The 27,344-nt window shown below is 36.2% G+C and overlaps 1 protein-coding gene across 1 annotated transcript in view; it reads right to left on the bottom strand.

The window, feature by feature from the left end:
* Positions 1-521: 521 nt before the first annotated feature.
* UBR5 (ubiquitin protein ligase E3 component n-recognin 5) overlaps positions 522-27,344 on the bottom strand; it is a 95,234-nt gene continuing 68,411 nt past the window's right edge. Inside the window, exons 28-59 of the mRNA XM_068395692.1 lie at positions 27,194-27,285; positions 26,130-26,276; positions 25,916-26,034; positions 25,711-25,837; positions 25,481-25,610; positions 25,095-25,255; positions 24,307-24,546; positions 23,965-24,088; positions 23,128-23,239; positions 21,887-22,018; positions 20,720-20,977; positions 20,095-20,363; positions 17,616-17,827; positions 16,997-17,227; positions 15,060-15,133; positions 14,271-14,443; positions 14,058-14,171; positions 13,284-13,504; positions 12,517-12,637; positions 12,321-12,419; positions 11,800-12,043; positions 11,105-11,216; positions 10,427-10,571; positions 10,001-10,131; positions 9,705-9,765; positions 9,199-9,374; positions 8,712-8,796; positions 7,212-7,367; positions 6,722-6,835; positions 5,207-5,351; positions 4,518-4,603; positions 522-3,398 (exon numbers count right to left, since the gene is read on the bottom strand). Of these exons, the coding sequence (XP_068251793.1) occupies positions 3,186-3,398; positions 4,518-4,603; positions 5,207-5,351; positions 6,722-6,835; positions 7,212-7,367; positions 8,712-8,796; positions 9,199-9,374; positions 9,705-9,765; positions 10,001-10,131; positions 10,427-10,571; positions 11,105-11,216; positions 11,800-12,043; positions 12,321-12,419; positions 12,517-12,637; positions 13,284-13,504; positions 14,058-14,171; positions 14,271-14,443; positions 15,060-15,133; positions 16,997-17,227; positions 17,616-17,827; positions 20,095-20,363; positions 20,720-20,977; positions 21,887-22,018; positions 23,128-23,239; positions 23,965-24,088; positions 24,307-24,546; positions 25,095-25,255; positions 25,481-25,610; positions 25,711-25,837; positions 25,916-26,034; positions 26,130-26,276; positions 27,194-27,285 (4,824 nt within the window). The 3' untranslated portion in view covers positions 522-3,185. The remainder of the gene's footprint in view (positions 3,399-4,517; positions 4,604-5,206; positions 5,352-6,721; positions 6,836-7,211; positions 7,368-8,711; positions 8,797-9,198; positions 9,375-9,704; positions 9,766-10,000; positions 10,132-10,426; positions 10,572-11,104; positions 11,217-11,799; positions 12,044-12,320; positions 12,420-12,516; positions 12,638-13,283; positions 13,505-14,057; positions 14,172-14,270; positions 14,444-15,059; positions 15,134-16,996; positions 17,228-17,615; positions 17,828-20,094; positions 20,364-20,719; positions 20,978-21,886; positions 22,019-23,127; positions 23,240-23,964; positions 24,089-24,306; positions 24,547-25,094; positions 25,256-25,480; positions 25,611-25,710; positions 25,838-25,915; positions 26,035-26,129; positions 26,277-27,193; positions 27,286-27,344) is intronic.

The following is a 27,344-nucleotide window of genomic DNA, read 5'->3' as shown; positions in this document are numbered from 1 at the left end:
TCTCCTTTCCTCTGCCTCCCTGAATGACTGCTGCTGTACAACAAGGGTATTGCTTTCGATTCACAGCTTTGCCAGTTTACAGCTTTTTCACTGCATGCTATCTAATGACCGAATGACTAACTTGAGGGAAAAAAAAGTCACTCCCAAACCAAACAGATAGGAAAGGCCACTTGATGACAAGTCCATACAATTTTTAACTTCTGGAAAACTACCAAAGCTGGAGCAAGTGATTTACTTTTTGCGTTGGATACAGTTAGCAAAGGAACAGAAACCAACGCCGAGAATTAGCCAGGGAAGTTAGCACTAAGGTGTCCGTTTTCCCTCGATTCAGAATAGGAACTAGTCTAGTAGTTGGTGATAACATTTTATTAGTAGCTACCTTTATCTCCTATTTCAGCAGTTATGAACAGCTAAGGATTTAGACTATTAAAAAAATGTAAACATTACAGAATTTTCCTTTAACTAGTTTCTCTACCACATCTTAACAGTGAACTAACAGAAGGGCTTAAGTCAAAGGGAGATGAGGTGTATGATTTTAATAAACATTTTTCTTATTAAAATCTTGATATACCATACAGAGGAAAAAAAGCTATTTATAAAGCTACATACACATTTCAAGTCAATGACGACAGCATAAATCATTCTAGATTCCCTCTCCACTTATCAGAATGCCTTGTGTGTGTATATATGGTGAGCTACTATGAGTTAGCTGTATAATTTTTATCTAGCTATACATTACAGGACTTAAAAAAATGTTTAAGCTATATACAGAAATATATATACATATAACATATATTTATATGTTATACATACACATACACTTATATACATATACACACAATACATATATATATAGATATATACAAAGTTCTTTACATTTATATATGGCCTTTCATCCAAGGGCCTTGGATACTTTCTAATACACCAAGTCTCACAAAGCTTTGTGAGGGAGGGAGCTTTATTTTACAGACTGTAGCTTTGATGCCTGTTCTAAACAGTTTCTTTTGTTGCTTTCTACTAACTTTACACATTTCAGTTAGAGGCGTTTTTGGTAATGGAAATAATTACACCAGTGAGTAATCCAGGCATAAGTTGCTTTGTACCTTTTCAACTATCCTCCTTAGTATATGAGAACAGCCATACCAGTATAAATTTTTCTATACTAATACACCTATATTTAGACTTGTGTAGCTGTACTGCTTTTTATTTTTAATTGATACTAGCATAGTAAAATCTGATACAGCTTTGAACTTAAGATACGCTGGAGGTCACAACAGGAAATCCAGAATAGACGCCAATCCTCATACATTGAAACTACCCTCTTCTAGGACGACTGATTTAGGAAGTATTAGTACATGCAGAGATAATTCTACATCTGTTTACTTGATTTATCTGCAGTTTAACTACACAAGCCTGAAACAGTCAGCCTTATTTAGAAAACAGGATTTTCCGCATCAATTTGGCAACTGGTGATCAGAATTTCTGATCTCAACTGTCCTCCACACCTCTAGCAACTAAATAGATGATGAAAACAGAGGCTTTTTTTTTTTGAAAATCACAGCTGTACGTAACTTCTGGTCATCCTCAACTAGCTGACAGAAAGGAAAACCCAGAGTAGTTCTGGCAAAGGCGAATTCCACTTGGATTTTGATGGAACATTAGTTTAGCTCTTCCCAACAAAAGGAAGAAAAAAAAAAATCACTAACATGGACTCATGGAGTTGGAGAAGCAAGAAAGACGGAGAACATCACCACCACAAAAGCTCTTAACCTTCAATACTTCAGTCTGCTTTCAGAAATTTGTTTTGATACCAAAAAAAGTAGCTCCTTCCTTTATTAATCACTTCCTAACTCTCAAAAATCTCTCAAGTATTAGGGAAAACATGTCCTAGGTTATGGTCAAAGACTGCCCGCCCCCAAAGCAATCAACCACTTCAAAAGTAAACAAACAGCAGAACCTACTACAATGCAGTTTGATAATTTTATTCTAACCTAATTACTTTGAGATTTTTCAAAACAAGCCACTTTCCCTGCAAACCAATTCTGTGAAAAGAAGGGGTTGCCTGGCCCGTTTCATTCAGGATTCTCTGCTAACTGTAAAATGTGGGATGTCTCCTGCAGGTCAATTTTTCAGTTACAAAATTCAGATTTTTTAATGAACAACTGTGTTTAGTGTATGCTGTTAGCTAAAGTATAAATGGCTAAATAAATAAAAACTATTGTTTCTTCAGTATGACTTGGTATTTTGTCTGCAATTTCTTTATTAAAAAACTGTAACAAGATACTTAAAAAAAGGCTAGATACAAAAGAAGTTAAGCTGCTCACGAACATTAAAGTTTTCCAAAATGTATCTTCAATAATCATGATCTTATAAACATTTTACAGTTACCAGAAAGTGCCCAGGCTGAGTTTACATAGTTAGATAACATAGTACAAGTGTCGGGTTAGAACTGGTAGTGGAACAATCTCCTGCCTGTCTGTTCACTGAAACAGGGATACAAAAATGTTGATTGTGAACTATGAAATACTGTGCATTGGCCTCATCATATGTACAAAAAAAAAAAAACCACTAAAGGTACAGATTACATGCAAAATATTAGTGATGGTATCTGATGCGCCAGAGTTCAATGCAATCATAACAAAAATTGCAATGAAAGTGGTTTCATAAGTGAACGATCCCAACTCCAGGATCTGGGCTGTCAGGAACTTTTTACAAGTTCAATATACATGATACACAATTGCAGCCAACCACAAATTAAACACCATAAAAAAAGTTAAAATAAAACACAGAACATACTTAATTTTTTATTTCGAAATTCCCTATTCCCTCTATACAAGAACCTTTGCCGAATCACTTTCCACAAAGGCAGCAGTGAATTTTCAGAACATTTTACATATTTTCCCTCAGCAAAAAGATAAATCACAGTGTAAATTATATTGTTCTGCTGTCATCTTTGGCTGGGGTTAGGCAAAGGAGTTATTGACTAGCAAACTGTTGCAATCAGATATTGCTAGTGCTCCTTAGGCCTTTACATTACAAATTTAGTACAGGAATGTTTGCATTTAAATCTTTAAAGTACCACCAGGGGTATGACAGCATTAACTTTCATAAACTTTTATAGACAAATGGAAAAATCTACAAAACTTAGCTAGTAATATTACACAGCAATACACACTTTTTATACTCTACACAAAACCAAAATTCTTGGTCTTAATGGCGAGTAACAATTTCTGTTTCAAAATCTGCTTAGAGGAATAGAGCGGGACATAAAGGCGAGAAATGCAAGTGTTTGCTGTAGGAAGATGTTGGTCATCTGGTGGTCTTATTGTGATTGATGGCATAGGCTGGAATCCCTCCTCACTGGCAGGCAATGATGGACTTGATGTCCAAAAGTAAACCTGAAAAAAGAAGACGGCATTTAAGATTTTGCTGTACAAGGCTAAAATTCATATTGCCTACATGTTGTGTATGGAGGTTAAAGAACTGCACAGTCACAGTGAGTTTGATCATACTACGTTCTGTTCAATATGACAACTAAACTCAGTGATCACGCTACATGCTTTTGTAGTAACTTCCTTCACTTCCTTTCCTCAACTGCTCATTATATTATATTCTTCTGTTAAAAATGATAAAAGCAGCACTCAAAATGATCCTCTATCAACAAATCCTCAGTAAATGAAATGTCCCCAGATCCATCTGGGAAGATGGTGACTGCCATCGATACAAAGTGCATCAGAAATCTCTCACAAACCAGTTAGCAACTCCAGAATATAGTACTTGTACAGACAAGAGGCAGCAACAGAGAATATTTGGTTTGTTTCAAGTGAGAAATACTGACTTGCTGAGCAGACTCACTACCAAAGGTAACCATAGATATTCCTTAATAAATATACTCTAGATTTTCCACTTCTTAGTCCTTGTTTCCTTTTAGCAAACTGTAAAGGAAAGATAGTACCTTAAGCAGTAGGAAGTTAAAAGCAAATAGTTTTAAGAAGTGTATACTGAATACAATTTACAGGCAAGTTTTCCAAAATGAAACCCCCTGAACAGTATCATGTTCTTTCATGCTTCTCGTCAGCTATTCTTAAAGGGCTTTCAGAAGGAGATAGTATCATTACTGACATCTTACAGAGAGGACACAGGTGCTGCCTTCAGGATACACAGAGTCAGGAGAGTACATGATCCAGGAAGAGAACTCAACCTCAAAACCCTACTAGCCCACAACACAGTTGACTAACCACAGTTATCAGCTTAAGAACGACTGTGCAGAGACTGTAACTGTTCTTCCATAAGAGACCTGTGAATACGGATAAGGACATACCATGCTTACTTTCAGTTGCAAGAAGGTCTAGGATTCACACCTGATGTTCCTGAACTGAAACTCTAATCAAACCCTACTACCCTGCTCTGCTACCTTAACACTCCACAAAGTCTCTGCAGGTAGACACAGTTAAAAACAGTAACGATGCCAAAGTTATTCTAGTTCTGCACATTTCCACTGGGAACGGACAACTTACTAGATCTTGTCTTTCTGTCATACTCATCTTCTCAACTATGGACCAAAACCAACGCTTGAATTGCAAAAGCTTCTCAGCATTTTCTCCTGTGTGAAATAAGAGAGAGATGTAATTCAGCTGGTACACTGGACAAGAAATATTAAGAGAACTTTTTTACATGTACTGCAAGTTGGATCTCAGCTACAATCTCATTCATAAAGTCCTGATATTGGAGACACTAGTCATTTCAAAACTAATACACATACTTTTAAATGTAAAGGGTAACTCCAAGTTACCTCAGTACAACTCCCACTCCTTCCCTCCCTCCCAAAAAGCCTAACGACAGCTAAATATAGTTTAAAAATTATGTAAGAAATATTAGACTGCATCCATCACATTTGTAGTTCTAAGGTTAGGTCAGAACTTTCGGAAGGGAAGATATGCTAGTAATAATACAATCTTTCTGTTTAACATCAAATGACAGCAAAGTTGGACAATGTGCTTTTTTCCCCCTCCCTAACTGAAGGTAAATATTTTCAAAGGTATGTAAAAACCACAGTAATGATTTTATTAAGGACTTTCAGTGACTTATTAACTGATGTCAAATTTGAAGAGGTAGTTTAAGCTTAATGCTGGTAACTCTACTCCACACAGAACAGTGTTAAGTTATCCCTGCAACTCTGTTTCTGAATGAGTAAGTTATTTCATACCTGACTCATCATTGAAAGAGGTAAAGCTGATTAGCATTTGCACATTTACTTCACCACAGCCATTTACCAAAAGTCTGAAATCTTCTGCTGTCAAATCTTCTAATGAATTCTTTGGAAGGACATCCAGGAGACCCTTCCTCATTGCCTTAAGTGAAAACCACAAGATTCACATTATAGCCATATCCCTTCCAGATTGACTTTAAATGCATTACTGAACAGTTCCATGTGAAATCACCTATTAACTCAAAATTCATTATTCTCCTAGCTGTTCTTTTCTTTCAAAGCTTTTACCATCTGAGATGCAAATTTTCTGAAATAACAAACTGATCTGTTAAACCCCACCTACTTTTGCAAAAGACAGCAGTAATGGTTGGAACTAGTATTTCACCAGGAGCAGAAACAAATGCACTCTAATGCTAAAAAGTTCGGGTATTTTGCTGAGCTATGCTGACTCTGATGGGAATTACAAAAAATGCATCTTGCATGCTACTTTGCCTCCTCAGACACTCACATGCCAACTCTGCTTTAAAAATGTTATGCACACACACATATTTTATTTATATAAGTATTATCCTGAAAAGATTGGAAATTCCATTTTCAAAATGGAAGAATATGAATAATTTTGTTTTAGTAACTTTCAAAATGAATACAAATGTTATGGGTTTCAACTCTTAAAATAAACAAGAGTCAAACTATTAATACAGGCGGACATGGAGACCAAGTAACTTAATTCCAGGAACATGCTCTTTCTGTGAGAGTTTTGGACCTAAACTGCGCAGAGGTAATCTAGCAGTCTGCTAGCGTATCTCAGAAGTGCAGCAGGAAACCACAGTCAGCAGAAATGACCAAGTTTAGATATAGTATCATATGACAAAGAGTAAGTGGCTCTAAGTACTGGACCTTCATTAACTGTTTACAAAAATATGTTATGCCATAACTTTTATTTTAAAAAGGCTTCAAAAAACAAGTTATTTTTAATACAGGTTTTATAGTCAATTGTTAAGTTTCCTGCCAGGCTAGTAAAATAAGAACAAAGTTGTATGTTTCACAACTGACTTTGCCTTTTAAAACAAGGACACAATCAAATAAGAAGTTCAAAGTGATTTATGTAAATATTTTGAAATTTCTTTTTAATCTTTGTTTATAAGGCTAAACAAATCAAAGGTGACAATTATTAGAACAAAGTAGCTGCTAAATACAAAGCAAAAATTCCAAGAGGATACATGCCATTTGAGCTCAAGAAGTAACATATGCTTAACCAATGAGATCAAGTTTAAAAGAAATTATCTTTCATTCTGTAAAAAAGAGAAATTGCTCAAAGTACCTAGTCTTCACAGTACTGCATAAACAGCTATAAAATTACAAAAAAATTAGAAGATTAAATATTTTTAATCAAGCTATTGAGACTTCAAAAGAAATCTGATTAGCAATACCATAATGAGGAAAAGAATTAACTGACTGAAATTTTATTGATTCTTCTTTTTTTTTAAAAAAAACACTCCACCAAAGACTTACATGTAGGGGTTGTTCTGCTACTACCAACATTCGGTGTTCTGCATATTTCCGAACATACTCATATACATTCTGAGGAGTGACTGGTATATTTACACCATTGGAAATAAGTTCAACCTATAGCAAAGTAATAAGGACCATTAAAACAAAAAAAAAAAAGAAAAAGGAAATGAGATTATTACAACAGCCACAGTATGCTGAACAGTGATTTATGGCTTAATATCCCTCTAAAAACAAGCAAAATATACTACTACAAGTTAGCTTTAGAGATTCCCTAGGATTGACTATGCTATCCAGGCTTTATGGTAGGCTCTATATCACCTGCAAGGAAAAGCCCCACCCTTCAGTGTCAATGAAGAATTCTGTATTCGAATCTAGGAAGGGTAAAATGTTATCTCTGCCATCTGAGCAGAGCATGGATTATGTGTACACTACAACATGCATAAGCTGTCAAATTCTGAACCTACAGAGACACAGGTTTAGCTGTGCTTACCTGCCCTCCACCCTCCTCCTTACACAGGTCTATTGCAAAGGCTAAGTCCATTGCTGCAAACACTGCATCAGCATCTGTACTCTGGGAAGCGAGGATAAGTTGCCGAAGGCTTTCATACATAACCGGATCAAAAAAAGCAAAGTCGTGCCAGTTCACCTATAAAAAAAGATAACATACCACTTGTTTAAGAATATATTCAAAATTATGTGATCTGTGCCTTATCTATGCACTCGCATACAGCAGTGCATAACCCATATAATAAAACATTCAAACACTTGGAAATAATGGCAGTCAAGCTCCTATTTTCAGCCTGCTTTTGAAGGTACGTTAGAATACTCAACTGAAGTGCATTAGCGGGACGTAAAGATAGGCCCTTCCTGCTATTAAGGGCATAGAGGTTATAAAGAAAATTTATAGGGTTTTTTAAAATAAATTCTTCTACGTGTCACCTAGATCAACAGAGATCTGATGGAGGCTGACTGAAGTTGGAAACAATTTGCATCAGTGCTCCACAATGCTGAAAGTTCCCCTCCACTTAAACACATACATACTGCTCCTACATATACACACACATTTAAATGACCGATGGCCCAGTAGCTGCACACCACAGTTTCCAACAATTCAAATACCAATGTATACTTCTTGCTGTTTTCCATAGTTGCTTGCCTCTCTGTTCTTTATCAGCCTGGAGAGAAAAGTCATCTACTAACCAAACTAAACTAAACCTAAGTAAAATATTCTTTGATGTATCCAACATTTAACTGGAAGAAATACATATTCAAGAAGAAAAAAATGAAGAAAATAATTAGAAGGGAACCTCTCCTGGAAGTTATCAGGCGATATTTGGAAGCGTATCTTTCTGACATTAACCCTTTTTCATTAAAGATCATATGTATGTTGGATCACTGATTATGTGATCAACATTGTTTTTAAGGAAAGACCAGCAGCAATAAGCCTTGGTTTAAGTTTGTTGCATCTGACAGAACTTACAATGCTATTGACTAATGCAAGAAATGTGCAGCACATAATTAGTGTTCATTGGGGCGAGGAAGCATTTTTGCCAAGAGTTTAGGTAATTATTGCTCTGAATTAAATTATACCTACACCTGAGAAAATTTTAATTACAAATCAATTCAATGAGTTCTCTCAAATATTGTTAAGCTGAGATGCTATTGCCTAATACTGTCCAACACTATCTCTTTGAGTCTTCAGTTTCAGGAAGAGAAAAAGGGGAGACAGTAAGCTGTTTCTGAAGAGAATCAAAAGCTAACCTATTACAAATCATTCCATCTTAGTCAAATACCTGACTTCTAGTACATCTACTCAGTTCAAAATCTAAGAAATGAAAAAATTAATACTTCTCAAATTAAATTTAAAGGCATCCTTAACAGTTCCAGTATCAACTCTGCTAGTCAATACATGCATGTTAGGAAAAAAGCAGTTTTTAAAGATGAGATTTTATGTAATTAAAGGAAATTAAAATTTCTATGTTCAACTTACCTTTCTGCCAAGAAGAACTTTGATTACGTGTCTATTTAACGTAATGGGACATAGTTCATTCTGCAACAAGCACAATCCTAGGATTCTGAAAATAAATGTTTGGGTTTTGTTTTGATACAACAGAAATTACACTGGAGATCTTTCAGCAAACTCACATTAAAAAAGTCAAAACATTCTAAGAATCAGGCTGCAGCTAGCTTTTCCAGACCTGTCAGTCCCCAAAAGAAAATCATGGACACATATAATTTCAAAAAAAATATTTCCTGCAGTATAAAACTTCCAGATTGTAAAAAAAGATAAAAGTAAAAATTTAACAGGAAAAGAAACCTCAAGTTGACAAATTCCCCACTATTTATCTCCAGTCGAGAAATACAGAGCGTAAAGTAATAAAGAAAGTTTCTGCAGCTTAGATCATTGGTACGCTCCCTGGTATTTTGTATAGTTGTCTTTTACATTTTTTCAGACTAGAAGGTTAATAGCAGCATACCTGCCAATGTTTCTGAAACAATTCAGCCTTGCTTCTGTGTTTTTACCAGGTCTTGGTGTATAAAAACCTCGTTTTCCAGGTTGGTAGAAAAGTGGTGCATTATCATCCCCATCATCTGTATCATCTAATTCCATATCTACTACGCTGCGGCTGGAACCATGTCGCTTTCTATTTTCCTGTTTTGAAAGTCAGAATAGCAATTAACAAACTTACTTCTAGTTACTGACACACATCCACAAGCCTTTTGCTACTAGACCCAGAGATTCAAGTTCCATTGGTTAAGAAATTCCAGGATATTTCCTATGGTAACATTTTATACTTTTGAGTAATTACTGTTTAATCTTTTCAAAAGAAAAAAAGAAAGGAAAAAAAAAAGATAACTCCACAAGATCATTAAACAGAACTTTGTCTTGCATGATAAAGGAAGGCTCCAGTTGCTGAAATTTTTAAAATTAATTGATACAACTGGATCTTCACTAAATTTAATTTGTGCAACATGTTGTTACCTGCACTTTATCTGAAGAGTCTAGCAATCCAAGATCCAATATACTGTCAGCACCATTCTCCCTTGACAGGGTAAAAAAAAAAAAAAAGGCAGATTTAATTTCACAATAAGGAGCTGTGATACTCTGAAACCATACGGATTAGATTAAACCAAAGTCAACAAGTCACTTGTCCAAAGAAAAATATCTAGAACAAAGCAAGGAATAAGTTGCATGTATCAGAGTTAGATGTAGCACAGTACAAGTGCTTTGGCCACAAAATCAGTTTTCGTTTCTTATCTAAATCCTTGATACTCTACCTGCCATGTGCAATAATGAGTTCCATTGCTTCATCAACTCTTGCTCTAAGGGAATCTTCACTAGCTAGTAACAGTAGCAGCTGAGCAGGGGACAATTCCAACAGCATTCCTGTGATTTTACTTGCAAACGCCTAAGGATAAGGAGTGACATGTCTTACTATTTTCCTTCAGTTCTCTCATTTTCAAATATGGTTTTATGAAAGTTTTAGTATTTTAAATATAGAATGCATTACAAGATACCTCCTAAGCTAAATGACAAATTACAGAAAAAAAAATCTTAAGAAAATGCCAAAGAATATAAAAACAGCCCTACGCATTCAAATATTTTCAGTTAGGTTAAACAATAATGGACAAGGAAATTAATTTTTAAATTAAAAGACGACAAGAACAATGTGTTATTAAGTGTATTAGATAGATAGGTCTTACCGGTTGCATTGCTTGCACTCGAGGGTAGAGCCTTTCTCCAAGGGCTTGTCTATGTGCTGGAAGAGGGTCAGGATCATCACTAGGATTTCCTTCTGACGCCGGTCTAAAAGGCCGTGTGTCAATGGAAAGTTGTCTTCTAAAGTCCCTTAAGAAAATTAGAGCAGTTTGTACTCATTTCAGAGGAAATATGCAAAAATCCTCTGAAACAGTATCATTTGCACACAGATTCAAAATAGCATTAGCTTTTATGCTGAAATAGTAGTGTTGCTCATAGCTGCTTGGAGAGAACGATTCAGAAACAGAGAATCAAAACGAACATGAAATTACAGTACTACTAGTATTTTGGATACAGCAGTCAGACATGCCACCAATGGCAATGTTGTTTTTAAACCACCTCACAATTTTATTCTAGTACACAAGTTTTTTATTATTGTTTTAGAAGGATGGATTTATGGCATACGGTTGAGGTAATTTATCAGTGCTAAAGTAAGCAAAATTATTCTTTAAAGAATTAAAGTATATATTGAATCTCAAGAAATTACACTGTAAATTGCTCTTGAAAGTGAAAAAGACAGACAGCTTTAATTTGAGGAAGTAAAAGTATCTTTCCTGAAGATAACCAAGGCAATTATTCTATTCGACAAAGTATCTCCAACAAATTAAAAATATATCACTTACCTATCCCTGTCTCTCCGAGAACCAGCTCGTAAGCCACTACTTCTCCGCATTTCTCTCTCTCGCTCCCTTTCCCGATCTCTCTCCCCCCTATTTCGCAATCTCTGCATCAGACCTGAAGGGGGAGAAAACCTCATAAGCTTAAACATCTTCATATTTCTCTCTCCTACCTAAGTTTCAGTGTAAGGAGGACACAGTTTTGGAAGATAGCTCGGAAGACATCAATGAGACAGAACCACTTCACTTAAAGCAGTGATCCAGGTTCAGTCAAACTTAAGAAAGGAACCTGAAGTGTTTGTACCAACTTAAAAATGCCAAAATACTTCAAGGGTTTATATATACTTTCAAAAACTTTAAAATGTATTTGTGACAAGCCAGATGGAGCAGTCACATTAAAGTGTGTAAGTTCTTACTAGCTAAAATCTTAACAATTATTACCTACTGGAAAGAAAGATGCTCAAAAAAGCTGAGAACATCTAAAGCACACTCTTGTTTCAAGAAAAACAAGAGCTTCCTGTTTCTGGAAGCAGAAAAAAAGCCATTTCCTTGCCCCAGAGAAGTAACATGCACAATTTTCATAGTTGTCGTGCTGAGATAACAAGAGAAATCTCTGAGACAATGCCAAGTATTTCAATGTAAAAAACCATCTGATGCTTTTATGAACATTATTTGTAGATTAACTGCTGTGCATCACTTACTTGTATGGGTACCCTTGTTGGCATTCTGAATACAATCTAGATTTGGCAGTTTCTCGTTGGACAGAAAAGCCTGCGCAATGGCAGTATAAAAGCTTCGCGCTACACCGCTGCCTTCTCCTGGCTCATCCTTAAAAGTAACTTTTACTCTGTGTACAGCCATCGGAGTGGTAGCACACCTACGACCAAAATGATTGTTGAGCTGCCTCATGGTCTGCTGTATTAGAAGATCTCTGTCTCGATCAACCTAGTAAAAACACAAAAAAGATTTTGTTCCTTTACCAATCATCACACGCTGAGAGATTTTCAGCTTCACAAGAAGTTTCTGGACACTTCTGCATAGACTCAGAAAATACCAATTAGACTGTGAAAAAATACAGAGTAATTGGAACACAGCTCACACAGTAGGTTTAAGACATCTGCTTGCAGACTCTGAAATACAGCTCTCCTATCAAGTTACTGCAACATGCAATAATTCAACTTTTAATGAAAACAAATTCAGAAGATAAACTAACATTTTTTACCTCCAACGTCAAATCCCTGGATTGCTGGTTTCTAAGTTTTTCCATCTCCCTGCGGAATTTTGATTCTTTTACTTCAAAGCCACCTAATTCAGTCAAGATCTTAAAATAAAAAATAACAAAACCCAAAATCAGAATAACGAAGGACGTTCACAGTTTAGTTGTATGAGGAATTGTCCTTACACTGGGAAATACATACCGATCCAGGCTCTGCTCCAACATCTTCCATGAATACTCTGCCAAACAACTCTAAAGAAAGGCGCCAACGTCCCAGCAACATGTCATGAGATATAACCATGCCCATGAAGCTACACTGTGGCCTGACAGAAGGAGGGAAAAAATGACAGACAAGCAAAACAAAGTTAAATTTCAGACACATTTTGTATACTTCTGCCTTTTTTTACCCTCTGCCTTCAAATAAGTTCTTTATTTCTGATAAAAAACAACACAGTACAATAAGTTTGTGGACAAAAACACATGAAGCTGCTCAGTTTCAGCTGAAACACAAGTCTTGCTACCAAAGAGAAATTACTTCAAAAGCATGTAACCTCACTGTTATATGGAATTCACTATTACTGGTCTCCCTTCAACCAAGACATTAATTTTTAAAAAAAAACCCTGTAATTCAAAGTGAGGGCAGATCAATCCCTAACTGCATAAAGTGTGGTCAGTATCACCAGACACAGACGGCAAGCTGTCAATTCCAATTTTTAAACTTAGCTACCCAGGACATCATCCTACCCAGCAGGTCTGCAGTAGGAAGTCAGGTAGTAAAGGACTTTAACTACAGTTTGCACAGACTGCTTTGAAGACTGTTCAACCATTCATTTTAAAAGCTATCAAACACAAACTACAAATTCAAACTAAAGCAAGCTACCCATTTTAATTTAAAAAGACTTTTCAGAGTCCCAAATATCCTTTATCAGTTCAGTAATATTTCATAGTGTAATTTTTAACTCAAACTACCTGAAAGATGTGAGAGGTGGCCCTTCACTTTCTGTCAACCCTATCTCTGCCAATAAGCTGCTTTTCAGTTGTGCTGCAAGATCATGAGCTGAAGGCCCTGGCTTTGAACTCTCAGATTCTTCTGTAGGCACATTTTGTTCCTCCCCTTCCTTCTTTTGCCGATTTTGCATGCTCATAACATTTTTTAAGTTGGCTGCATAAGACATCTTTGTTGGAAGAACCTAAACACGGGAAAGTAAAATTTAATTGCACTTTAAAAGCAGTCTAAAAGGCTTTTTCAGGATATATATAAAAAATTTTTAAACCATACAAAAGTGAGCACTGTAATTGATCTGTTAGAACACAATATCCTCAATCATTTCAACAAATAAGAAAAACCATTTTCCCACTTTATGGTTGCATTTCATACGCTTGCCATTTAATGCTCAGTCTGTAGGCAAGTCAAATCTACTGGGCTACAGGGAGATTTAATTCTTTTTATCACAAATAATTACATAATTGGCATTTCAAAATTAACTTGGCATTGTACTGCAGTCTTTAAAAATATTGCCTGAAATCTGCTATAAGTCAGTAACCATAAGATTTCCTACATTTAAGAAAAATTTAAGCCTGTTTTTCAAAAAAAGTCCAAGTTTTCACACTTACTGGGCATTTAAATTATCATTCTGAAAGCTACTTAAAATTCTCTCTAAAAACATTAAAGTGTCTTTTTAAGGAATGAAGGTACTAGCTTAAATTACCCTATTTTTTAAAATAATAAAACCTTTCATCTACCTCAAGGCAGTTTCTATCCACTGTAACTTCCATTAAGCATTTCCCGCTGTTGGCAGAAGATGAATATAGACCCTGACTTGGGCGGCCAAACAGATCTTCTTTGCGAGCATTTGGCTGAAAATTAACAAAAGCATTCTGGGTAAATAATATACTTCAGTTAGAAATGAAAAAGCAAGCTGCGGTTTTCTTCCAGAACACTATCTCTGATGTCACCTGTAATAGATGGGGCTGGTCTGCCAGGGGGATGGCCTCTGCCAGAGGAACCTCAAAAGGATTGGGTGGAATGCAGCCAAGGAACGTCATAGAGTCTGATCGTCTGAAAAACGGATGGTTTTGGCCAGTCTCTGCTGGGAGGGAGTCATCATCTTTCTCGTTGAGTGTAGCACCTAAATATCAGAGAAGATTTCAATTCAATTTTCACAGTTATAAAAGCAAAGGATTTAAAATACCAAAAATTAATACGCTTCCCTCTTAGCTATCTGACTGGAGGAGCAGGAATGCAATCCATCTCTGGAAATTTAACACTTCTACAGGATGCTTCCACAAATCCCTTATTTTTATTAAGTTGCTTAGTCATCTCTTTTATTCTTTTTACTGTAACTAACTATACTGAACATGCACTCCTACACTATATGTACTTAGTAGAGTATGCATTCTGCCATTTTCAGCAGCAGTTTCATCAGATCAAAAAAATCAGTTTAACTCAGATTCAAATTTTAAATTCTGTCATTGTGTAGAATGATAAGTAAGGGCACAAATTCTGCAGTTCAGAGAGGAGAGAAAAAGAGGGCCCCAAAATGAGAACAGGCAATGGCAGAAGAAATTTAGTAAAGTAACAATGGTAAGAAAATCTTACTAAAACCCAACTTTAAAAGGACACTTTTTCATTGCTTTAACGTACCATATAGAAGTAGCAGAATTTATTCAAAGTCTCAGCTAGGGAAAAAACACTAAGAAAGTGTCACATTTTGGCATACTATAGAAATGTTTCTGTATACTAACTTTGATTGGTGTCATCATCGTTTTCATGTTCTGAATCTTCATTGTCAAGACCCAGTTCCAAAAGTTCCCGAGTTCTTAAAAAAAAAAAAAAAAAGAAAAAAAAAAGAAAAAAGGAAAAAAAGAAGAGTCAATCCTCTTGAAGAAAACATTAGGCAAAACATTTACACCTGCAGCAATCAATAAAAGCAAGAGCATAATCAGTAAGTGTGCTTGAGAGCTATACATACCAAGAATAAACTCACTCTAAAATCAAAGTACTGTAGAGTACTTCTCATTACATACTCACTCAGTACATTACTCGCACAGTTACCCTTACAGTCGTTTGGGCCACCTACCAAGTTTGATCTAAAAAGTTACAGCTTCAGACAGTGATGGGTATGCTTGTTTTTAAAGACTATGTCAATATAAAAAACCTAAGAACCCTGCATTAGTGGAAGAAATATGTAAGTGAATACTATTCTAAAATTTACTGGTGTACAGAATATGCTTAGTCCTATAAAAATAACGTCACTGATCACACTTCAGAAGGTAAGTCTGCAAGCTGCGTATTAAAGAAACAGATTTCACTGTATTATAAAAAGGATCGAGAACTTTGATTAGTATTCATTCTGGCAGTTTGTGCATTGTGAAATATGTTCTGAAACTAGATGAGGACCAATAAAATTTTGTTTCATACAGGCTACTAAAATGTCATCTAACAGAAGCAACTGAGCATTTGAATTTGAACCACTCATCTTTAACTGAAAATGTCTAGCCCTTCATAGTTTAATAAGCATTTCATGGGAATTTTGCAATTCTTTGATGAACAGTGATTTGACAGATTTCAATATGTGAATTTTTGGGGACAAAGCAGATTCCAGAAGTATGTTATTACCTAGAAAAGGCTTAAAGCCACAGCTCTAACTACCCAAGTCAGCCAGCACAAAAACTCAATCAGTTACTGTATTAAATCATCCCTACTTGTGAGGAAACTACTGTTGACAACAACATCTTCTGGTATACGTTTTGAGGTCGTAACAAGCCTTACACTACCAAGATAGATTGAATATAACATTGGAACTAAAGCAGCTGTTCAATATACGTCTAAAATATTGATACCTCATTTTACAATTACTAAATTTGTGCAGAAAAGAAAAAGTTAAGTTTGATCTGCAATATTGAAAATTAGGGGCAGGAAGGGGCAAAGATTTGCATTTATTTAACTGTTGACTAGGACTGTTCGGGTACATTACCTCAAAACTTAGTAAGAAATAGGAACAGATGGCGTAGACCACCATGTGGACATTTCTTTGATCATTAATTGCCATTTCAAACCAAAGAACATTTCTAAAAACAATCTTATAACTTTTAAAAAAGTAATAAATGCACCTTGTAAAATGCTACAGTTGAAGTAGCAGGGATTTTCAACTTAAGGACATTTTCAGCTATTGACTTCCCTACTGTGCTTTAAGTCATCAGGTAGGTCTCAAATATCCACAACCAAATGGAAAACAGAACTACTAAGCCCATCATACTAGACTTTGACATTCTGTCCTATGTCATTCTTAATATGTTTGACAGAATTCTAAATAAGTTGTTATTACGTTAAATGTGAGGAGCAGATTGCATTTTTCAGCTGAGAAATTGTCCTGAGTACATCTTTTAGAGACGCAGCCGTGAAGTTAAAAATCAAACTCAACTTTCAGTGGTAAGAAAACCTTTTACAGCAATCAGCATAAAAAGGTTTGAACAGGATATTGCAACAGGCTTATCAATCAAACATACATACATTATATACCATTATATATATCCTTTGTATAAGGTGCATGTTACTACACACACACACATAGATATATGTACATATTCGTATGAGTTGCTGAGTAACAATGCCAATGACTGAAACAAAAGGGCATACACCACTTTTGCAAAAGCTCATTTCTATGACTCAGCCTCGGTACCTTTTCCGTTCCAGCTGAGGAGTATCCAATGTTGTCTGTTGATTCATTGCTTTAATCCAATAAATAAGGGCTTGAAAAACGTATGCTACGTGCTTTAGTGAACAGACGTCTAGAACAGGGAGAACATCCGAGTGCTCATCATTGTGAGAACGCATCAAAGACAGTGCATAGTTCAGGAAATCACCACGTGCTGACATCATTCCCTGACGGGCACTGAGTAAAGTAGCGCGTCTGGTTAAAGAAAAGGATTGAATACAGAGAGATTAGGCATTACAGTAGAACGCATCTTTTACGTATTAGTCTCTATACTTGAAATATGGATGTAAAAACTCAAACCACCCTGCCCTCCCAAAAACAGTGTGATGATAAGAGTAACAATCGTAGTTTTCTGCTTTACTATAAGCAGCTCAGGTGCAATATATTATAAACAGTTAATACTCAAGATGAATGTAGTATGTCAAAATAAATAGTAGCAACAACACAGGAAGCTAACTTAAATCAAAACAGTAACTACACTGCTGCATTACAAAATCAGATTCCTAAAATGTGAGTGAACCAGAAGATTTGACTGTAAAACTGGTTATTCATATCACATGCAGTAATCAAACTATTTTCATACCTTCTTCCCTCAAGAGTTCTTAAGCTAGCTTCCTCACGGGCTGTCATCCTTTCCCTTCTGGCTGAGTTCTGAGAAGCATGGAGAGGATGATTTGGATGCCCGGGATCACCAGCAGATGCTAACGCAGAACCATAACGCAGCTGAGCTTCAGTAGAGTCCATGATACTAACCATCCAATTCCAAGTAGGAATAAGCTTTTCTTCTACATAATTCTATAGAAAATGAGATTTAATGAGTTTTACAAACAACAGAACTAGATTATGAGCACGCAATCTCAACATAAGCCTCCACCATGGCTTTTACAATTACAACTGATTTCCTACAGAGAGGCTGTAAAACCACATTCAAGAATGACCAATGAACAGTTTCCAAAAGCGCTCTATTGAGACTGCTGATTTACTTTAGTGGTATGCATCTCTCATCACTTAATACCTTGATGTTTGTAAAGCATTCTCACCATCCCTCTCTCCCTTTTGGGCATCTCTTCTACTCCTCACCTTATGACCACCCAGCATCTCCCAGGTGCGCATGTCTTAGGGATTTTGGTCCCATTCCTGACTTTCTGGAAGCTTTAACAGGCCTCATCCTGCTACGGCATTCACCAGACATACCACCTTTCACCATTCTTCATGCCTTGCAGCTTACTCAGTGAAGACAACAAAATTAAGACCTGCACAGACAACTATGTCTGCATACAAACCTCTCCTCCTGGCCCAGTCTTTTCCTCAACCTGTTCCCAATACTGGCTCTGGAGCCTGCTTTTCTTGTCATTTGCTAACTTCATTGACCTGTTGTTTTTTTGGGTTTTTTTTGTTTGTTTGTTTGTTTGGATTTTTTGTTGTTTTTTTTTTGTTGTTGTTGTTTGTTTGTTTTGGTTTTTGTTTTGTTTTGTTTTTTAATCCAATAGCAGTCTTCTTTCTTCATTCCTCTACATTCTGGTCTTCGAAAACATCCCTCACACTTCAAATGTTCTTGTACCCCATAACTAACAAAATGCTGTCTCAACCCCATTTCTGTATTGAAATGAAACCTCCACTGTCAAGCTTTCACATGCTAATACAAATCTCTTGCTGCCTCAGCTGGACAACTCTCCTGTGCACTCATCTGACAAAAAGGTAAACTTTGCAAAACATATCTCCTCAGCAGAGACAGTATTTTCCCACTAAGAATCTCCTGAACAGAAAATTATTTTAGCCTCCTCCATAATAAAACCATGGTCTCTTATTTCTTTCCCTGCATATTCCCCCCAGTGTTTGATCCAGAATATCTTCGTAACATTCCTCTCCCAAATCAGAAGTCTCCTTCTTCCGTTGCACTGTGAAAACAGAGCCATACAAATACTTTGTGGCTCAATTACAAGTAAATATATTGTCATCCAGTTTTCAGATCCCAGCACACAGTACTACGCACAGAAAACAGCATCACTTAATTTCTTGGGCTCCCCAAAGCAGTGGCATTATTCTGACAGTTGATTTTTGTACTAAATTCAGTACAGATGATTTTACTCTATACCCTATGCCCACATTCAAGTTGATCCATACTGAAGTTCCTCCTGTGTTGTTAGTCTCTGAAACTTCTTTATATACATGCCAGATACCAGTCTTCCCTTTCACGTATTTTCTCTAAAGATGCACTTTACATACACTTTCAAAAACCGACAGTCAAGAGCACTGTATCAAAACATGCACGTAACAGGGAAAGGATGATCATGTCCCTGAAAGCAGGGACAGCGAACAATACATTTACCTGTACAAATCTCTTATCTCATTCAATTATTTGGCCCTTACTAACTTTCTTCTTTTATAGACTCAACGGTTCAGGTCGAAAGAATAGGGCTAAAGATCTCTACTAGAGATCACTAGTATCTCCAATGCAGTCAATCCTGACTTAACTATTAATTAGATACCAGTCAGACTTAGTTGAAAAAAAAAATCAACTGAAATGCCTTTTTTGAAATAATACATGCATAAGAAATATGAACAATTTGATGGAATTAGTAACTACAGTTACTTTGGCCTACACTCTCTCTCATATGAGGAGAGGCTGAGAGAGCTGAGACGGTTTAGACTCAAGACACAGACTCAGGAGGATCTTGTCAATGTGTATAAATATCTGAAAAAAAGCTATAAAGTATACGGAGCCAGACTCTTCTCAGTGATACCCAGTGAATGGACATGAGGCAATAGGCACAAATTGAAATACTTGGAAAGTCCATTTAAACTCAAGAAAAAACTTCTTTACTATGAGAGTCGTCAAACACTTAACAGGTTGCCCAAAGCAGTTGTGGAGTCTCCATCCTTGGAGATACTCAAAACCTAACTGGACACAGTTCTGAGCAGCCTTCTCCAGTTGACCCTGCAGGGAATTTGAACTAGACAATCTTCAGAGGTCACTTTCAACCTCAACAATTCTATGATTTTACCTAAAATATCAACTGTATTGAAATTATGTTTCTCTGTGGAGATTTATATGTTCTTACCTGCAAGTTAACAGCATCTTGGTAAGTCAGCTTCACTGCAGCTGGGATCTGGGAGTATACCAAATGATTGTACTTGGGAATCAGACCCATCAGATCAGATATCTGCCGTATCACAATACTGTATGCTCTTGCTAAGCTACTTGCAGATGTTAAATAGCTGCTTGCATTGCTGGCTTCAAGTGCTGCAGCTGCTGCTGCAGCACTGGTACTGATGGTACCGCTCCGACGTAGGTTTGAGGGATCAATGTAAATCAAGCCCGCTGAACTTGCTAAACATAAAAGAAGGTATGACATTAATGAATTTATTTAACCTCTGCTATGTATTTCCTGTATTGACTGATATCATGAACATTTCTAGAAATAAACTTGTAAATATTACTGACATCACAACTGTAACTAGAAAAGAATTACTAGCTATTGTAAGCATACTCCTGTCTTCTTAAGAACTAGAACAGATCCTTCCTTTTTTAAATTCAACACCAGAACTGGAACAGTCAAGGTAGGTCAGTACTGTCCTTCTAAGACAAATAGATAACATTTCATCCTTAAAAGAACAAACGAAAACAGAGAAAGGAACAAAGCCAGAGTTAACTGACATTCATGCATGCATTTTACTCAGACTTGCCTGCTGGCGCTGACGTACTAGAAGGAGCAGTGCTAGTAGTTCTCTGGTTTTGGGTGTTACGCACAGCCCATTGCATAGAACGGGGAGCTTGGGCAGCACCGTTGGCATGTGAACTATTTGTGGTTCGTTCCAGAGGCTCATCAAGCATGAAGGTCTCCTGCTCTATGTCATCACTCTGACTGCTGCTGCTATCAGAGTCACTGGAATCATTTGATTGAGAGTCATCTTCAGAAAAAAATGCTGGAACACTGCTAGCTCCTATTGAGAAAATAACCAATAAACAATAACAGAAAATTGCACTTCTGTGCATGTATACATGTATCATGTCAGCATTGTAAACTTTTTCCACGAGAAGAAACTACACGTACTAAAAAGGTTCAAGTACCACTACTGAAATCTTTAATAAATTATCCTTGTAACATACTGCTAATTTTCCATAGGCTTCATGAAAAAGCAGTAAGATTACTTATGCTTCAGAAGATAAATTAAGAAATAATTTGATTTAAAAATTCTTCTGATTCTGCCCCCAGGCAATGAATTCTAAAAACTATGCTTCCAAACTGGACAGTAGACCAGTTGCTTTCAAAAAGCCTTAAAATGATTGGTCAGGTTTTGCATTTTGTTTTAAACCACACCTAACTTCTACACTAAAAATGAGTGAAAACATTTCACATCACTTCACAAGAATGCCAGGTAATCTCTGGCTAACACATGCAGAAGCTCCATAAGAGCAAAAAAGAGAGGTCACATCTTAGTGCATCTCCTTGTCCAAAAGTCTGCATAGTACCTTACAATTACAGAGAAAGGAAAAGCAAAGGAAAAACAGGAAATGTGGGGAAGGCAGAGGTGGGAGGGAAGAAGCTGAGTGAAGAGAAAAAAATAAAAGAAAGGGAAAATAAGATTACAAGGGAAAGGTATTTGTTAAAATGTCATAACCAGGTAATTCTCTCTCTGTCCAATCTAGTTGTGAAGTAAAGAATTTCTCCAGTATACCTCTGGAGTGCTTGATGCAGTCCAGATCCAAACGCAAAGAATCATAATTTTTAGGTGAAGCCAGCCCTGGTTAAAGTCATATTCAATCACTAACACATTTTTTTCTTCCTGTACAACTTAATCCTAACATCTAAATTTAAACAGCTAGATTAAACACAAGATGGTGTGGCATACCTGCTTCTGACCCAGCAGTAGCTGCAGTGACTACACTTCTGCGCCCACTAGCATTGTCCTGATTACTGTGGTTACTCTCACTGTCACTTTCTGTTTCAGCAGCAGCTAGCAAATCCAACTCCATATCGCTGCCTATAAAAACAACATAAAAACCATCTCATGTTTAGAAAGAGAAAAAAATAGAATGACTGACATGACTCATATAAGACACATTAAACAAAACCCAGAGCCTCTTACTGTAGCAGAAGTTAATGGATATGCCGGGAGAGGTCATAAAAGCAGTGCAAACATGCAGCAATACTCAGAGCATATTTTCTTATTTTCCAGCAATTAGCAATCCCTGGCCCTCTCTCTCCGTACTGCACATATACACTCAACACACACACTGAAATTAAGACTTTAAGGATTCAGAACTAGTCTCTCAAGCCAAAATACTCCACAACTCTTCATGCACAGGTATTAGGACAATTAACCATATGCTGTTTCAAACTAATATCTAAGGAATACCTGAAAACTTTTAAAAAATTATAATTAAAAAAATACAAGTTCTATTCAAGTTTAGTTTTCCAGAATTAAATGTTCTGAATACTCAGCAAGTGACTGGAAACACAAGGCACAGTCAGAAAGAGACAGAAGTAATTTTTTTTTTTCATCATAGCTTTGGGCCATCTAATCTCAAACTAACTAATACAAGACAAGTCATATTAATGGCAAGAATTTTCATACATAATGGATTAATTTTGTCTACAAAATATTGGACCATAATTTAGTATTTTGTGATTGGTTCGAAAACTGGCTTACCCCAATTCAGATCCCTTTTGAGAACGTATCTACCATAACCACTATTCTACCGTTAGCCATACAAGAGCTAGGCTATTTTTCTAGTCCTTCAAATAGTTTATGTCAGTAACATTTTACAGTAACAAATACAAAAGGCAAAATAGATATTGTTAACCAAGCATATAATAACATTTGGTGTTTTTTTTTTTTTAATCCTTTGGTACCTTAATATTTTCTCCTTGTGCAGAAAGAGAAAAATAAACATGTTCATGTACTTGTCTACTACAAGTTATCTATATTTTTACCCATCTCCTTTTGTAAGATGGGTAGTCTGAAACCCTTGGATTCTCTCTACTCATCCAGGTCTCTCAAATCATTATCACTGGTGACTCCAAAGATGTGTTTTTGACACACAGTTTGTTCATCCAAGCAGTAATGTGCATGATGTATGTCATACGTACCATCTTCATCATGCTCGTCATGCTGCCCTTCTGCTTCAGCATTTTCTTCACCATGTTCTTCCTGTTCATCATGATGGTCTTCTTCACCAGCTACCCCCTCAACCACCTCAACCTGGAGAGAGCATTGTAATTTTATGCTAGGATATCTTCCACATCAGAGATAATCTACATATTTTCAAAAACTCAGTGCAAAATTTGATCTAAAACATCAGAAACAAAAAATCCCCACATCTAAGAAAGATGACCTCACAATTGAATTGACATGAATAGAAAATGAACTTACAGCCACAGTAGTTCTACACAGTTGTATAGTCCAGTGTTGTGGAAAAAAAATCAGGCCCACAAATAAAACACAACCTTGATCATGAGATTTTAATGTTGAAAGGGTAAAACTGACTATAAAACCTACAATTAGTTTATAAATATCGAAGAGCTACCATCCTGGTAGAAGACCCTCTAGTTCTCTAATACAACCTACATAATAGCAACCATGTGCTGAAAGACTTAGAAAGTGTTTTAACAGGGAGTTATAATATAGCATAAGATTATATATAAAGGAAATTTATTAGTATTCTAAATCATGCTGTAATTCTGTCAAAGGCAAGGCACTTAGTATACTCTGAAATGACTAAATATTGCTAAATACAAAACAATGATTACAAAGCTCTGTTAAAACAAAATGCTTATGGCACAGTAGGACTTCATGAAGTACTACTCAAAATCTTTTGCAAATTGGAGGTCTTGATGCGTGGATTTCTGGTTCAGATGTCAAAGCATGTGCTAATACATTAGGTGCCATACTGAGAAGAAAAAACAAAAAAAAAAAAGAAAACTGACCTCTTCCACATCTGCTGAAACAATATCATCTTGTTCTTCATCCCTGCCACGAACTGGCTGTGACTGGCTGATTCGTCTTTGCTGAGGATTCCTTATGATGTAGGATGACTGAGATTGACTAGAACTTTCAAAAAAAAAAAAAAAAGTGGATTTGGACCTCTGGACATCACTGAACCTAAATTATTGTAGAAATACGTCAGTAGGGAAGTACTTCCAAAATGCTTGGCCAGAATAAGAAGCCTCACCATACTGCCGTTAATGAAAAGCTAGCAAAAACGCAAACCAAAACCACCTTTAACAAGTCTTTTAAAAGAATGAATAGTGAGCTTTAGTGATTTTTACCTGCTAGACTGGTCAGATGATGGTCTGGGTGGCAGAGGCTCCACAGAAAACAGTTCTTCGCTTCCCTGCATGGCATCTATACTAGTGCTAGCGAGAGTAAAGGGTGCTGTAGGACGTGCAATTCCCATCCTGACTGGTATAATTAGAGATTCTGCTACATTGCACAACTCTTCAACAGCATAGGGCAATAATGCCTGAAATACACGTTTACATTTTCCAATTGGCTGTGGAATAAAATTGCTAGGGAAAAAAATACAGAAAAGTAGAGGTCAAATATGTCTTTTTTTTCCAAAAAAATTTATGGCAATATCAAGTTTTTTTTTCAAAATGTCAAGACAATTATCTTTAACAGATACATACATTTGTGTGTGTATAGTAACAATATGCACAGCTATTCAAGTCAGTTAAAAACATTCATCATTCAATAATTTGAGACTAAGACTGGATATCTAAATCTATTACTGACAAATAACTATAGATTGTAATTTTGACTAACATGTTGAAAAACCCTACTTCCAGAAATCCTAACATTTTAAACAGAAAGTTTCAGTATGAACATGCAAGTTTAACAAGCGTTGTATTAAAACGCTACATGACATACCAGCAGCTATTGTGCAGTCTTGAGGTTTGCACCTTTCCACACAATGCTGCCTACAGACCGCAAATTAATTCAGATCTTTCTGTCTAGTGTTGATTTTTATCAGCTTGTTTATTAAGAGAATAAATATTTAAAATAAAAAAGCCAAAACCACCACAACCAACACACCAACCCACCCACCACCACTTACTTTTTCTTTTTGGAGGAAGCCATTTCTACACTAAGAATGACAAACACTCTTGCCACAGAACGCAGAAATCTCATTGTAACAGCAATAGCTTCTTCTCTGCGTCCTGGTGTATACTTGTTTTGTAATTCCTTTACCAGTGTACCCAGCAAAGTATCTAAGAGCTGTAGAAACAGGTCATTACAACCCAATAATGGTGTGTAATTTAGAAGCATGAAACAAGACAGGTTAAGATTCAAAGGGAGACCACAGTCATAACAGTATAAATTCACAAAAACATAACTAACTTAAAGTTACTTTCCAATTAGTCTCCAATTGTATCACCTGAGATACACTATAATATCACATTATTCAGAAAATCTATGTAAAACATGACTTAGAGTGCTTACCAAAATGTCTGCTGTACACTTGACAATAAGGCAGTGTGTAAAACAGTCCAAGCGAATGGTTCCGCTTTGCTGATTAAGGTAAACTTGTTCTTCAGGCAGAAGATGACCTATCCTACTGCTTGCACTAAGACTTGGAAAAAACAAAAAGAAAGGAAATAAATTTTATATAAGTCAGCAGGTCTCAAATATCTGATCAAACCTTACATTGACAACTATTTGTAAATACACACGGGTCTTTATTTTCCTGGGAGCCAAACATGATCATGGACTTCAGTGCATTCCAGTCTTGCAAAACACGTTCCAAAGCAAGCTGGGCAAATCGAGGAGGTTCTAAATCATGATCAGGCATATCAGAATCTAAAAGGTAAAAAGCAATATAAGAAAGAGGTACCGAAATATGGAATTTGCCATTTATTTCACTGAAACAGCTCTCACCTTCAGGATTTGCAGTTTTACGATTACGATCTTCCCTAATTCTAGGTGGTCTGTACTGGCAGTGTTCCACAGTTTGCCTGGCAACTGTCTGTACTAAGAACAGCAGCAGATGTTCTCCTCTGTAATGAAAAATTGATTAGTGGAGATATGATATACCACATAGTTAAAAATAATAAAAATTATTCTGCCCTAGTCATCACCAATATGAACTTGCCTGCTATTTGGCATGGTAACAAGATTTGTGGTAGTAAGCAGGCGGTAAAGGAGATCAAGGCGAGCAGACTTTTGTCCGGCAATTAGTGTTTTACACTTGCACTTTTCCCAGCAATCACAGTAGGCTGTTGGAGATGTTCGTTTGAGCCTACAAGAAACAGAAAAGGTGAGCTGCAACACTGTTCAGTAATATACTAAGTATTTTCTACACAGGCTGAGGGTGTTAACGTACACATTATTCCTGGAAGAGTTTCTTGTTTATTATAGTAGCAAGATGACAAAACCTAGCTTAAAAGAGAAATGCAGAGTTTATATGTGGCTACACTTGGCATTTGCTATTCTTGTTTCCTATGCTCATTTTAAGAGGGCAGTTTCTTACAGAACTTTTCATAGTGCCTTAGTAAAACTCATCCAAGACCATTTATTATTCTTCCCCAAAATAGCCTCTAGTCAAGAAAGTTAAGCTGGAAATCCTCTCAACATGCAGTAAAATCTCAGTAATTGTTACAATGCTGAGAGTATCTTTCTAATTGTATCTGTTAGCTTATTATAGCTAGATATTAATACTGTAACATTTACACCTTGTAAGAGTGGCACAAAACATATGCAGCTTCAAAGCTTTGGCCAGGTTGATCAGAGACATCCTGACTGTTCATTTGACTGCTTGCTCGCTTTTCCCTTTATCACACTTGATCTTAAAGATTAACATGCTACACTTCTTTCTGAAAGTTTACAAGAATGGTCTGTCATCAGGATTCACTGGCTTCAGAAAACTCCTGGAGGCACTCAAAATGAAAACATGGTATTATTTAGATATATTATTCTACAAATATTAAGCACTTTGAGGGTGTTAGAATGACTCATTTACTCTAAATTCTACAAAGTGATAAGTACAAGACTGCTTCAGGTTACTCTTTCAGTTCTGACCCATAAAATAAAACTTATTAATCTTCTGTTCTCTGATATGTGAACACTTCAACCAAGGAAAAAAATTATTAACTATCAGTAAATAAATGAAACCACAAAATATTGATTTATTTATAAGAAACAGAACACAATACTTACTTGCAGTCATGTCCTTTGTGACAGACCCTTGCACATTCTGTGCAACAACAAAGAGATTCCAATAGGCCACATGTTCGGCATTCAAATATATCCTAAAAAAAAATTTATCAAAAATATTATGCATAGTTTTCTCCCTACAGCATTTGCCATC

Source organism: Nyctibius grandis, chromosome 3 (assembly GCF_013368605.1).
Source record: "Nyctibius grandis isolate bNycGra1 chromosome 3, bNycGra1.pri, whole genome shotgun sequence".
In the NCBI taxonomy this organism is placed as follows: domain Eukaryota; kingdom Metazoa; phylum Chordata; class Aves; order Nyctibiiformes; family Nyctibiidae; genus Nyctibius; species Nyctibius grandis.
This window is presented reverse-complemented; position numbering and strand designations above follow the sequence as displayed.